The sequence below is a fragment of the Lissotriton helveticus genome, chromosome 11 (assembly GCF_964261635.1).
Source record: "Lissotriton helveticus chromosome 11, aLisHel1.1, whole genome shotgun sequence".
In the NCBI taxonomy this organism is placed as follows: Eukaryota; Metazoa; Chordata; class Amphibia; order Caudata; family Salamandridae; genus Lissotriton; species Lissotriton helveticus.
This window is the reverse complement of record NC_136072.1, coordinates 1155255876-1155267631: the sequence shown is the minus strand read 5'-3', so window position 1 is coordinate 1155267631 and position 11756 is coordinate 1155255876. Positions and strand designations below refer to the sequence as shown.

The window sequence follows — 11756 nt, the reverse complement described above, 5'->3', positions numbered from 1 at the left end:
TTTCTGGCATTGTTGTACTCCCGACGAAGATCTTGGATGTTTGTCTTATCTCTATTTGGATTGCCAAGTGCTTTTCTTAGGTTGGTCTGTGCCTTGGTACAATCACGATTAAACCAACCTGTAGTACTTGGTTTGTTTTGATTAGGTGTTTTGGTTAACAGTTTTTTAACTTGATCTAATATCGTCGTGAAATTTTCCAAGATTTGGGTTGGCTCTGCATGAGGATCAAGACAGATCAAAATGTTGCTATATACGGATTTTACTAACCGATTTGTGAGATTGTTGGGATCCACTTTTTCCCATTTTATGGTATATCCGTTATTTTTGCCCAGTTCGAGCCTGTTTTGTGATAGTGTATTTACTATGGTTGCCATCAGTGTTCTTGGTTGGTTTATTTGAAGGTTTAGACTTAAAGCAGAATGATCACTGAGGGTATTTTCCAGGATTTTAAAGTTATTGATTTGTTCTTTAAGGGCTTCTGTGACTATTACATAGTCAACAGTGGTCTCATGGCCCCTTCCTCTGTAGGTGGGTTCTAGGTTGTTATTTGACTGTAGAGTGGGGTTTATTATTTGCAGGTCCAGATCTGAAAGTATCTTATTCATAGCTAGCCCCACTCCTGAATGGGTAAAGTGGACGAGTGGGTTCTCGTGTTCGTCCACCAATCCACAGGTATCGTTATTGGGGCAGGGATGTAGGTTGAAGTTTCCTCCCCAGATTATATGGGCGTTTTCCATTTTCACAATGGGATGCCAGTGTTCAGTTATTTTTTCTTGGATTAGGGAAAGGACTTCCAAGAAGTTATCATCATCTAAGTTGTTGTATAAATTAATTATTGTGATAAAGAATTTTTTCCCAATTCTGAGGGTGAGCATCTGAAAGTTTGATAATAGGTCTACCTTAGTAAGCTTCATATCAGAGATTGTATTTGCTAGGTAGGTTACCAGTCCCCCTTTAGATCTACCTGAAGTACTTGGAAGGGCGGGGGATGTATATGTCCTGTAACCCACAAGATGTAGGGGCGTCGTGGCCCAGGTTTCTTGTAGGCATATGATTTGAGCATCCCCCAGGAAACCGGCTGCCGAACCGTCCTCTATTTTATTTCGGAGACCCGCCACGTTCCAAAAGATCACCGGAAGCTGTAGGGGTGCTTTTTCTAAGACTGAGTTTTTCGTTTGTAATGGGACTGGATTGAGGTTGGATGTAGCCGGGATTGTATGTAAAGGCTCCGGGGATTTGACTATTGGTCAATCGACCATTTCCAGGCCACTAAACCGATTCATAGTCGGTATGCCTGGCCAATTTTGCCCATACGTAGTGTCTCTGTAGGTGGGTCTATATGGTTGGTAGAGCGGTCTCTCCCACTGTTCCCAGTTTCTAGGTCTATGTTGTGGTCCCATAGTCTGCCACGGGGCTTCTTTTTGTTGGTAGTTCTGATTTACTGACCACCAAGAGTTATCAGGGTCACTGTGTCGCGGAAATATTTTTAGTCCGGCGGCATCTAGCTCCCATGGCTGTGGAATTGGTTTTCGCCAGATATTATCAGTCTCGTGCATATAGTTGTTGTTATATCTTTTTGGATAGAAATATGACAAGGATCTTGTAGCAATCCCCCCGGGAGTATTATTATATTCCCAGGAACATATATACTCGGCTATACTGGGGTCCTCAAAAGTGATCAGTATACAGTCTCCCCGGATAGTTTTTTTCCTATGGCCCACCCAGGAGGTCCTGCAGACTGATGTTATTCTGGTTTTCCAGGTTGGCGGAACGGGACGGTTTGTATTCAGCCAGAACTGGACTTTGTTCTTCAATGACCAGTTGGGTTCCGTCCCCTCTCCTGTGAGTTCGGGGACCCCCGTCATGACTACCACATATGGACATGCCTCAGGTGGCATGTTTAAAGGGGGCCTTTGATCAGCAGTCCCTCTCGGGGCTCCTTTGTTTTTTGATAGATTTGTGTTTTTTATACCAGGGGTTTTGGGGGCCGGCGTATTTGTAATTGGCGTGGCGTGGTAGTGGTTATACTAGTTGCTCTGTACCTAAATGATCTAGGACTGGGGTTAGGATAGTAAATGTGACCTTCCAGTGTTCGACACGCCCACTTGTGCCCTGAGGGCATAATTCGGGGCAACTGGCCGTCCTTTATCTCTGGACTGACGTCCTATTGGTTGAGAACCGCTCTCCGCCTTCATCGAGCCCTGAGCCGTCAATCTGCCAAGTAAACACGGCCGTCCCCACGCTCCTCCAATGAGAATCTACCTCTCCCTGGCCTCCGAGCCCCCATTGGTCCGCCGTCACCGAACGCCTTCTTTCCATTGGACGGCCTGAACGCGGGTGTCAGCGCGTGCAGAGGGACGTCGCTGGGACTGAGGATTTGGCGCCAGGTTTGACGAGCGTCTGCGCAGTGACCTGAGGGAGCGCGCGTCCTCCTGTCAGAGCCGGCTTTGGTTTCCATCTCCTGCTTCTCCCCTCCCGCCGGCCCCTCTCAGGGAAAGATGTTCGTAAACGATTTCCGTCGGGACTTCTACGATGTAATCGTCAGTCAGGTGAGGGGGGGTCTGCGGCAAAATGGCGACTGCAACTGTCAGTTCTATTGTAGCTCCTCAGGAGTGAGCACAGGGCTGGGAGCTGCTCCAGTGTTTCTGTCAGGAGAGGGTTCTCTGTGGAAGCCCCCCGGAGCGGCTGGGTGTCATACATTGGGTCGCGTCGACTTGGGTCCCAAATGCCCCCCGTTCATCCCAAGAGGTGCATCATTTGTTTGAATGCGAGTGAGGTGCATAATTTGCTGAGAGGCGTTTAACGCACAGCTGGGCGAGTTTATTGTTTATTAGAAGGCTGATGTCATTGTTACTGTTACTAGAGCCTCCCTAGCGGGTTGAGTGCCTGCTGCAGTGGTCTATTTCTATGATGTGGTCCGGTTTTACACTTTCCAGGGTATGGCCTCTACACAGGATGCTTGTTGACATCACACTTGAAGTCTGCAACCTGCTGGTGAGGTTGACGGTCTGCCTAAAAGCTTTTCTGCATGGACAGTATCTTTCATATAGGTACCCTGATGTAGGCCTGGGTAATATCGTACACCGTCACCTACATTATCTCTTACACTACTACACAGTAACGAGCCTTTAGGATTGAACCTTTACCTAGTTTTAGTCCTGGGTGCAGAAGGAGGGTTTTTCCTAATCAATAGCATCCTTTAACTTCATTAATAGACTCACACAGTATGAATAAATATTCTTAAAAGTTCTTGGAAACCAGGCAGGGGCTACGCCGCCTATCCCACCATATCTACGTACAAGGTTAATCCCATAAGTCCACCTCAAATTCAACAATGGCTAATACATGAGTCAAGGGACATAGAAACCCTAGATAGTTTTTGTATAACTACAGCACGTCTTGCTAGGGTTGAGAGAGGGAACCGAGACTTCCAGGCCGACACATCCTGCATGCAGACGCTCCAGCTGACAGTGGTCTGAACATCCCTTGAGGGGTGTCCAACTCGCGAGCAGAATGGGCTCCTACATTCTCACACTTCAGGTAATGGGGTTTGACTAAATCCTAGAAGGATTCTTGGCTTCACACCTACTCGCATGCCAGGTACACTTAGGTACAATATAGGCATAGTAGAAGTACGCGCTTTCTTTTATCATGCTTTTTATATCCATATATGTATTTATGATTATTACAAAATAAATGTTAAAACTGTACTATCCATTTATATTTACTGTACTGCTGACTTTATTTATATATATATATATCTGCTACTGTCGGTTGTTGCAGCACATCTATTTTACACTAGAAGAACCAACTGTGCAATAAGTGCTTATTGTAAACACACCAAGACGGTTTCTTCTGTGTAACTCTCTGAGACCGAATAAGTTAGCACGAGTGACTGAGTGAAAAGTAGTACATTGTTTCCATGAAGGATCAGGGTTGTCATGTTCTGAGGTTGCCAGAAACTATTCTCTCCCAGATAAGAGGAGATTCTAGTGGCACTGTGAGCTAGCTAAATGCAAACAGGCTGACCTTCTTGGTGTGGGTGCTCAGTCTGCCACCAATCCTACAGTTTGTTATCCAAACACTCATGTCCTGTATGGGTAATATAGGAACTACACGACACAGTAAAGGAGAGTTCCTGGCCCCGCAGCAGGAGGGGGTGTCCAAGAGAGAAACCCATTGTGTTGGTCTCTCTTGGGATAGCTTGGGAACGTTTCCTCTGTTGTCACTATTCTATTTCTCAACTCCATCAGTGTTCTACATGAGGAAGATGCTTTTGTGCCTGTGTGTGAAAGCCTCTTGCATACTCAACGCTGCCCAAGTATGCCGTCATTATTCGGGCTAATAGGGAACCAGATCAGATGCCTTCATTAACTTCCTAATACTTAAAAAGATCTGCTTAGCAGCGTGCCCTTATACTCAATAAGAAGATATTTAAATGACCTGGTACAGCCCTCACAGCCCTCTGGTTTTCCCGTCACCCATTAGGTCTGACCAGTTTCCCTTGGGTACATTTCCCAGCCTGCTGACCTCGCATGTCCACAGATCTAATCCAACTTCGGTCTGCGATGGATGCCCTCGAACCAATTAAAAAGCCATCGTGCACTACCAGATGGTCTACAATGTCATACTAATAGTTGGTTGTAAGTGTGGTTTTCAAGTGCCAAATAAATAATGTTCAGGCTGTCTGCTGGCCAAATGTGTTTGTTAAAAAAACAAAGAAAAACAAAACTTGTTTAAAACTCTGTTCCTACTTAAGTTTCTTATGTTGTTGTGAGCAGTTGTATTCTGATGTATGCGTAGTGGTTGTATAGAGAGGAGAGAAATGAAGGTAAATTGTTTTGCTATATCACATGACATAGCATCTTGCCACTCTTTGTTGATAGTGCTCAAACTATATTTGTATTGTTCGATAATTTACTATGACCGTTCTTGCTCGCCACAGTACATTTTATATATTAGCAGTAGTAATTAATGTGACATTTTAGAGGCAGCCAGTCTAAAATGAAGCATTTCAAATATTTCAGCATTTGCCTCACTTCGTAGTTGATCTTTATTTTGTGTGTGAATTGGGACTATTTATAACATTGCTGCTTTTTTTAAGTCCGACCATTATTATTTTCAGAGTATAAAGTTTTGATATCCCTAGAGACTTTACGATGCATTTTGAGTTAGTAGATCCTCCATGATTTGCTTGTTCTTGGTAGGTGTGTTCCCAAACCTAAAAGCAAGCTGCAACATGATCTGGCACTAAGATGGGCTTAATCTTGTGAGTTTGTTGTTTACCTTGAAAAGGAGTGACCGTACTAGTGTAATCAATGCAAGCAAATCACATGCCCTTGAAGGAAAAAAGAGATTATTTTTTTTACCATCAGAGGTATGGATCTGTTAACATAGTCCAGGCCGCCCATATTTTAGACCATTTGCGGGGGCTCTTCCGGTTGGCATACACTGTCCGTTCTGTGACCATGTTCAGACCCATGTCTCTGCACCAGGCCGCTAATGTCGGTACTTCCACTGCCCCCCCATTTCTGCGCAATATTCCGTTTTGCAACCATGAGTCCCAACGTGACCCATGTTTGCCCGTGCCGTGTAAGGTCATTTGGCTCCCATATGGCAGGAGTGACACCCCTATCGCTTGTGAGATAGTACGCAGCACCTTATGCCAGTAGTCTGTTATTGCTGCACATTCCCACATTGTGTGTATAAAAGAACCCTCGCCCCCCGCATCCTCTAAGGCAGTATGGATGTTGCGCCCTGTGTATTTTATGTAATATAGTCCTAGTGTAGTATACTCGGTGCAGGATCTTAAGTTCTACTAACCGGAGCCTTGCAGAGATCTCCACCTCCCGAGGCGATGCTAGAGCTTCCTGCAGTTCTGAGTCATCAATGTCCCCTACCTCTGTTACCCATCTACCCCGTAGTGTGATCGTCGGGTCTGGCAGATTATTTATTAGCTTTCTGTATGTGAAGGACGTGGCCCTTTTTTGCAAGTAGTCTGTAAGCAGACGGTCCTCCAGCGGGCTGAATCTGGGACCTCGGTATCTTGCGGTATCGCCGCTAGCAATGCGTGTCTTATTTGCAAGTATCTATATTCTCAGTGGGGCCCAGGTCGAATTGGAGTTGTAGTTGTGTAAATGGTATGACGGTCTCCCGCTCCCATAAGTCGTCTACTGTAGAGATGCCAATATTGTCCCACTGGTCAAAGTCCTTGCTTTTTCTCAACTGTCCCAGTTTTTTTGTGTCCCATAGTGGAGTAAGTTTAGTGATGACCCCTCTCCATCCCAACCGTATCTGTGCTGTATGCCATAATGTGGCCGTATGTTTTGTGGGGCCCTCTCGTGTCATTGCCTGTTCTTTGTTATACAAGACCGCCAGCATATTATTCGTGCCCAGTTGGGCTCTATCTGCCCTATACGCTGGATCGTCTTGAGGTGTGTGGATCCACTGGTTGATGACCTTAAGGTGCGCCGCCCAATTAATACAGCTGTAGGTCAGGTAGTGCTATCCCGCCGTCATACCAGCTTTTATATAGTTTTGCTTGTGCTATTCTTGCTGGGTGATGGCCCCAAAGAAGTGCCGACACCTGTGCGGCTACTTGTTTAAAGTATCGGGTTGGGACCAGGAATGGCGTATTTTCTAGAGCATAGAGGAACCGGGGCAGGGCCATCATCTTGTATAACGCCGCTTTAACCAGTAGCGTAAGGGGTAGGGATGCCCAATGTATCACGTCCCTACGCAATTTCTCCAGGGGGGTTGCCAGATTTCTGGAGAAAAACTCAATTGGATCTTTTTTTATATGTATACCCAGGTACTTAAAGGAGTCATTTGTAGTTACTATCAGGCAGTCGGAAGGGAGGTGTGGTGCAGGTCCCTGCAAGATATATAGGACCGACTTGGACCAATTTATCATGTACCCCGACATCTTGCCGAAATTGTCGCATATGTTGAGGAGCTCTGGTATCGAATGTTCTGGGTCTGTTAGATACACCAAGATGTCTTCTGCATAGAGAGAGAGGCGATCTTCCCAACCCTTCCTCCACTGAATACCTTTCAGCAATGGGGTCCCTCTGACCAGTGTTGCCAGGGGCTCCAGGACCAGCGCGAACAGGAGTGGCGACAGGGGGCAACCCTGACGCGTCCCCCTCGCCAATGGAATCTCGCCTGACGTATGGCCGTTAGCTATTACATGAGCCACAGGTTTTGTATAAAGGGGCCGTATCCACGCACAGAATCTGGGGGCAAACCCAGACGCGGCAGGACAACAAAGAGATACCTCCAGTCCACCATATCGAAGGCCATCTTCGCGTCTAATGACAGTATCACTGCCGGCTCCGCCAGTGATGGAGCCTCCGCCAGTACTCCGTGCAGGCGTCTGAGGTTGAGTGCCGTATTCCTATTGGGCATGAAGCCTGATTGGTCTGGGTGTATTCGTTGAGGCAGGTGAGTCATTAATCTATTGGCCAACAGTTTAGCTAAAATCTTTGCCTCCTTGTTCAGTAGAGATATAGGGCGGTAGGAGGTACATTCAGACGGTGGCTTACCCGGTTTTGGGATCGCAACTATCGTCGCTATTCGTTGGTCTAGCGGCAGTACGCCCTTCTCAAAGCTATCGTTATACATTGCCAGTAGAGGTGGGCCAACGGTGTCCGACATTTGTTTGTACCACTCGATCGGGATCCCGTTGGGTCCCAGCGCCTTGCCTGACTGTAGTACTCTAATTGCCAAGTGCAATTCCTTGGTCGTAAATTCTGCCTCTAAGTCCTGGGCTGCCTCCTGCGTGAGAGTTGGCATCTCTATATTCCATAAGAATTTCCTCACTTCGTCCTCCGTTATCTCTAATGTCGGCGTGTAAACTTCCCGTGAGTGATGGGCCAGTGTATCTACTATGTCCTCAGGGTCTGTCGTGAGATGTCAGTCTGTCTTTCTAATATGTCGTATTCCTTTAGTACCTGTCTCGCGTTTATCCAGCCACGCCAGCAGCTTACCCGCTTTGTCTCCTACATCATACATTTTGTGCTTGGTCGCCATTATGTTAGCTTCCGTCTCTTCCTGTAGATGCGCTTTATACTGTTGTTGTTTAAGGTGCAGAGTGTGGGCTGTATCTGGAGTGGGGTCTGCCGAGTGTTCTGTATCGGTTGCCTGTAACGCTATTTCTAGCTCTGAGAGTTCTTTCTGTTTCTCCCGCTTATATCCCGTGATACAAGCTATCGCTTGTCCTCTAAGAACTGTCTTATAAGCTTCCCATACCATTGAGGGCGAGCTAACCGATGCTACATTTTCGTTAAAGAAATATTTTGTGGCTGTACGTAGTTCCTTTCTTATTTGGGGAATATGGAGGTACCCTAGATAGATAGGGTATATCCTCCGGCGAGACTTCCGTCGGTTGGAGAACGTCGGCATTACTGGAGAGTGATCCGAGATAACCCTGGGTCTGATGTCTACCTCTGTAACATTGTGTAGGGTCGTGTTTAACATCAGAAAGTAGTCTATCCTGGACAGACTATTATGCACCACTGAGTGATACGCGTAGTGCTGTGTCGTGGGATCTGCATGTCTCCAGACATCTATTAAGCCCATTGCTTCTGTGAAGCCCTGGAGGCGAGACGTGCCAGTCGATGGGGATCTGGGCGGGTATTTATCTATGGTGGCGTCTATTATAGTCCCCTCCCACAATAAGGTCACCTTCCGGCAGGGCTAGGAGGAATTCACTGAGCGCCGGGAGTGCCACCGCGTGTAGCGCGTACACACATTTTTAATGTTGAGCAATGCGATGCTCCCAGAATGCTCTCTAATTATAAGCAAATATTGGCAGAAGCTTGAAAGCAAGGTTGATGATTCTCTGCTTTCAAAATAAAATCTTAACAAAAAAATGTAAAAACATTTAGCTAAACTACTGTAAAACTTTAGGTTATGTTTCTTTGCTGCATCATTTAGTAAAATATGTTGATACAAATATTTTTGGGAAATACTAGATATAAGGGAGAATCAGTGCAACCAGTTTTAATAAGATTTAGGGTAACAAAAATAAACAAGCATTGATAAAGCCAGTAGGTCTATGATTATTGGTCAGCCTTTTGGTTTTGTCAATGTGTGACTTATTTTGGCATGGTTTTTGTAAAACCATATCGGTGTGGGAGCTGCCCGGCCCTCACCATTATAACCAACATTGGCAAAAGCAAAAATAGTTTTGGTCTCAAAAAGCACACATTGCCACAGTAGTTACTGGCACTGAACAAAACCACTGTGTGTTGATCTGCTCCTTGTGAAAGAATAGAATGCTGTCACTCACAGTGAATCTAGCTGATAGACAGAGACAGCATTTTAAGAGATACAAAAGTTCATGGTTAACGCCAGACCTAATTAGGGGCCAATTATTAAATTCTCAAAAGTGGGCCCATGTCCTTGCTTTAAGTGCAGATATATGGCTTTCGTGAGTTCACTAGACTTTACAGGGGTATGCTAAAAAATAGTACTCCTAGAAAATATTTGTGAACTGCATTTTAGCATGAGCAAATATGCAGGTGTAGATTTGCTCATGCGAAAATCTGAGTGTTTGCAAGTTTACTTCCCCTCCAAATACTTTTTTGCAAACCTGGAAGAAGTTTGTTTACCATTGTCAGGAGTACATTTCCAACCTTTCCCAGTATGGTACTCAAAGCTTAGAGAAGATTCGGTAAAAACCCTTAAAACATGCAAGTTAGTAGGTTTGCACATACTCAAAAGGGCATTCCAGCCCTGGAAATGTTACTTACTATTACCTTCAGCCCTAGTATGTAGATCTGCAGAAATGTGGCAACATAAGGGAATTGCTAGTATTCACACCCTACTATGGTTTGAGCCCTGGCATATTCAGAGAGGCTATTTCAGAGCTCTTATGAAAAGGAGATTGCTACCATAATTTGTTCCCGAATTACATGGCACAAAAGGGACAAGTGGATTTTGGTACAAGGCAAGTAGATTTATGAAGTAACCTGCCCCATGGACAAATAGATATTTTATTTAATTCCACACCCTTGCTTTGGTCTCGACATCTCAGCTGTGGCACTACAATGCTAGTACAGTAAACTTTAATAGAGGCTTTCAACCAGTCTAGTCTGTTCATAGTACAACCATCTATAAACGCAATTCAGGCATTGGTGATGCATTTTTCAGTCTGGTTATTGCATGCAGTGGCTGGTAGTTACAATTCCATTAGACAATACTGGCGCACAGTTAATAATAGGCTTGTTCAGTCCCTCGTATTGCCTTTTCAGGATTAAGCTGAGTATCCTCACACTCTGAGCTATCTGTGTGTGTGTTGAGAAGCTACTGGGAGGCAACTAACAAGTATCTCTTGAAAGGTTACCAGATGTCTCTGGTTGTTGGTGGCATACGTTTGGAATATATCTGAAGTTGCTAATTGCAATATGTGGGGGAGGCAATCTCATATTTATATTTTGGGGACCTTCCTATTCCCCAGGAACAAGCCACAAGCTTTTCGCCCATCAATAATGCCAGGGCTGTAAAGCATCTGTGTGAGGCATGGCTTGCCCATCCCAAAAGTGTCACCCTCTAATCCAGGGGCAACTCTCATCTAATCAGAGTGTACAGCACATCAATGACCTCGCATCAGTAGACATGCACACTACCACAAGCCCTTGACAAGTGTAAAAAGTATGCTACTGGCTTCCCACCTCTATCAAATGTCGAATCTATGTGAAGTCCACGTTGCTATAGCTTTTTCATAGTATATCAATCAGCGAATTTATAGAGCGCACTACATACCCGCGACGGTCACAAGGCGCTGGGGGAGGGGGTCGCAGCAGCTAGTGGTCGAAAAGCCAGGTCTTGAGTAGTCTCCTGAAGGACAGCGGGTCTTCAGTCTGTCGTAGTAGGAGAGGGGGGGAGTTCCAGGTCTTAGCGGCGAGGTGGTTCTGCGGATGCGTGGGACGGCGGCCAGCGACAGGTCGGCGGAACGGAGTTTTCTGTTGGGTGCCTAGCATGAGAGTCTGTCGTTGAGGTAGGCCAGGCCGGTGTTGTGGAGTGCCTTGTGTGCGTGTGTCAGGAGTTTAAATCTGATTCTTCTGTCAACGGGGTGAGGGGATCCTTGGTGAGGGAGAGGATCAGCTGGGTGTCGTCTGCGTAGGAGATTATGTTGAGGTCGTGTAGTCTGGCGATGCGTGCGAGAGGTGCCATGTAGACGTTGAATAGCGCCGGGCTGAGGGAAGAGCCTTGCGGGACGCCGCAGATGGTCTTGGTGATTCCGGAGTAGAACTGGGGGAGGAGGACTCTTTGCGTTCTGTCGGAGAGGAAGGAGGTAACCCAGTCCAGAGCCTTGTCGCGTATTCCTGCGTCGTGGAGGCGTGTGCGTAATGTGCGATGGCAGACGGTGTCAAAGGCGGCGGAGAGGTCCAGGAGGATGAGGGCTGCAGTCTCGCCATTGTCGAGCAGGATTCTGATGTCGTCTGTGGCGGCGATGAGGGCGGTCTCGATGCTGTGATTCTTGCGGAAGCTCGACTGGGAGGGGTCGAGGATGCGGTTGTCTTCTAGGTAGCGGGTGAGTTGGGTGTTGACTATCTTCTCGATGACCTTAGCTGGGAACGGAAGCAGGGAGATGGGCCGGAAGTTCTTGAGGTCACTCGGGTCCGCCTTGGGTTTTTTCAGTAGGGCGTTTATCTCGGCATGCTTCCAGCTCTCAAGGAAGGTTGCCGTCTCGAAGGAGAGGTTGATAATGTTACACTGGTGGGGTGCGATGGAGCTGTCGGCTTTGTTGA

At 46.4% G+C, this 11756-nt stretch overlaps 1 protein-coding gene across 3 annotated transcripts in view; it reads left to right on the top strand.

Annotated features, from left to right (window-relative positions):
* The first annotated feature begins 2318 nt into the window (after positions 1–2318).
* The window catches only part of CDC45 (cell division cycle 45), a 435048-nt gene continuing 425610 nt past the window's right edge, over positions 2319–11756 (top strand). For 2 of the 3 annotated variants that reach the window (XM_078667952.1, XM_078667951.1), the window contains exon 1: positions 2346–2549. In XM_078667952.1, coding sequence (XP_078524078.1) covers positions 2499–2549 — 51 coding nt within the window. In that variant the 5' untranslated portion in view covers positions 2346–2498. Of the gene's footprint in view, positions 2550–11756 lie in introns of all 3 variants that reach the window. The other variant, XM_078667950.1, reaches the window with a different exon arrangement.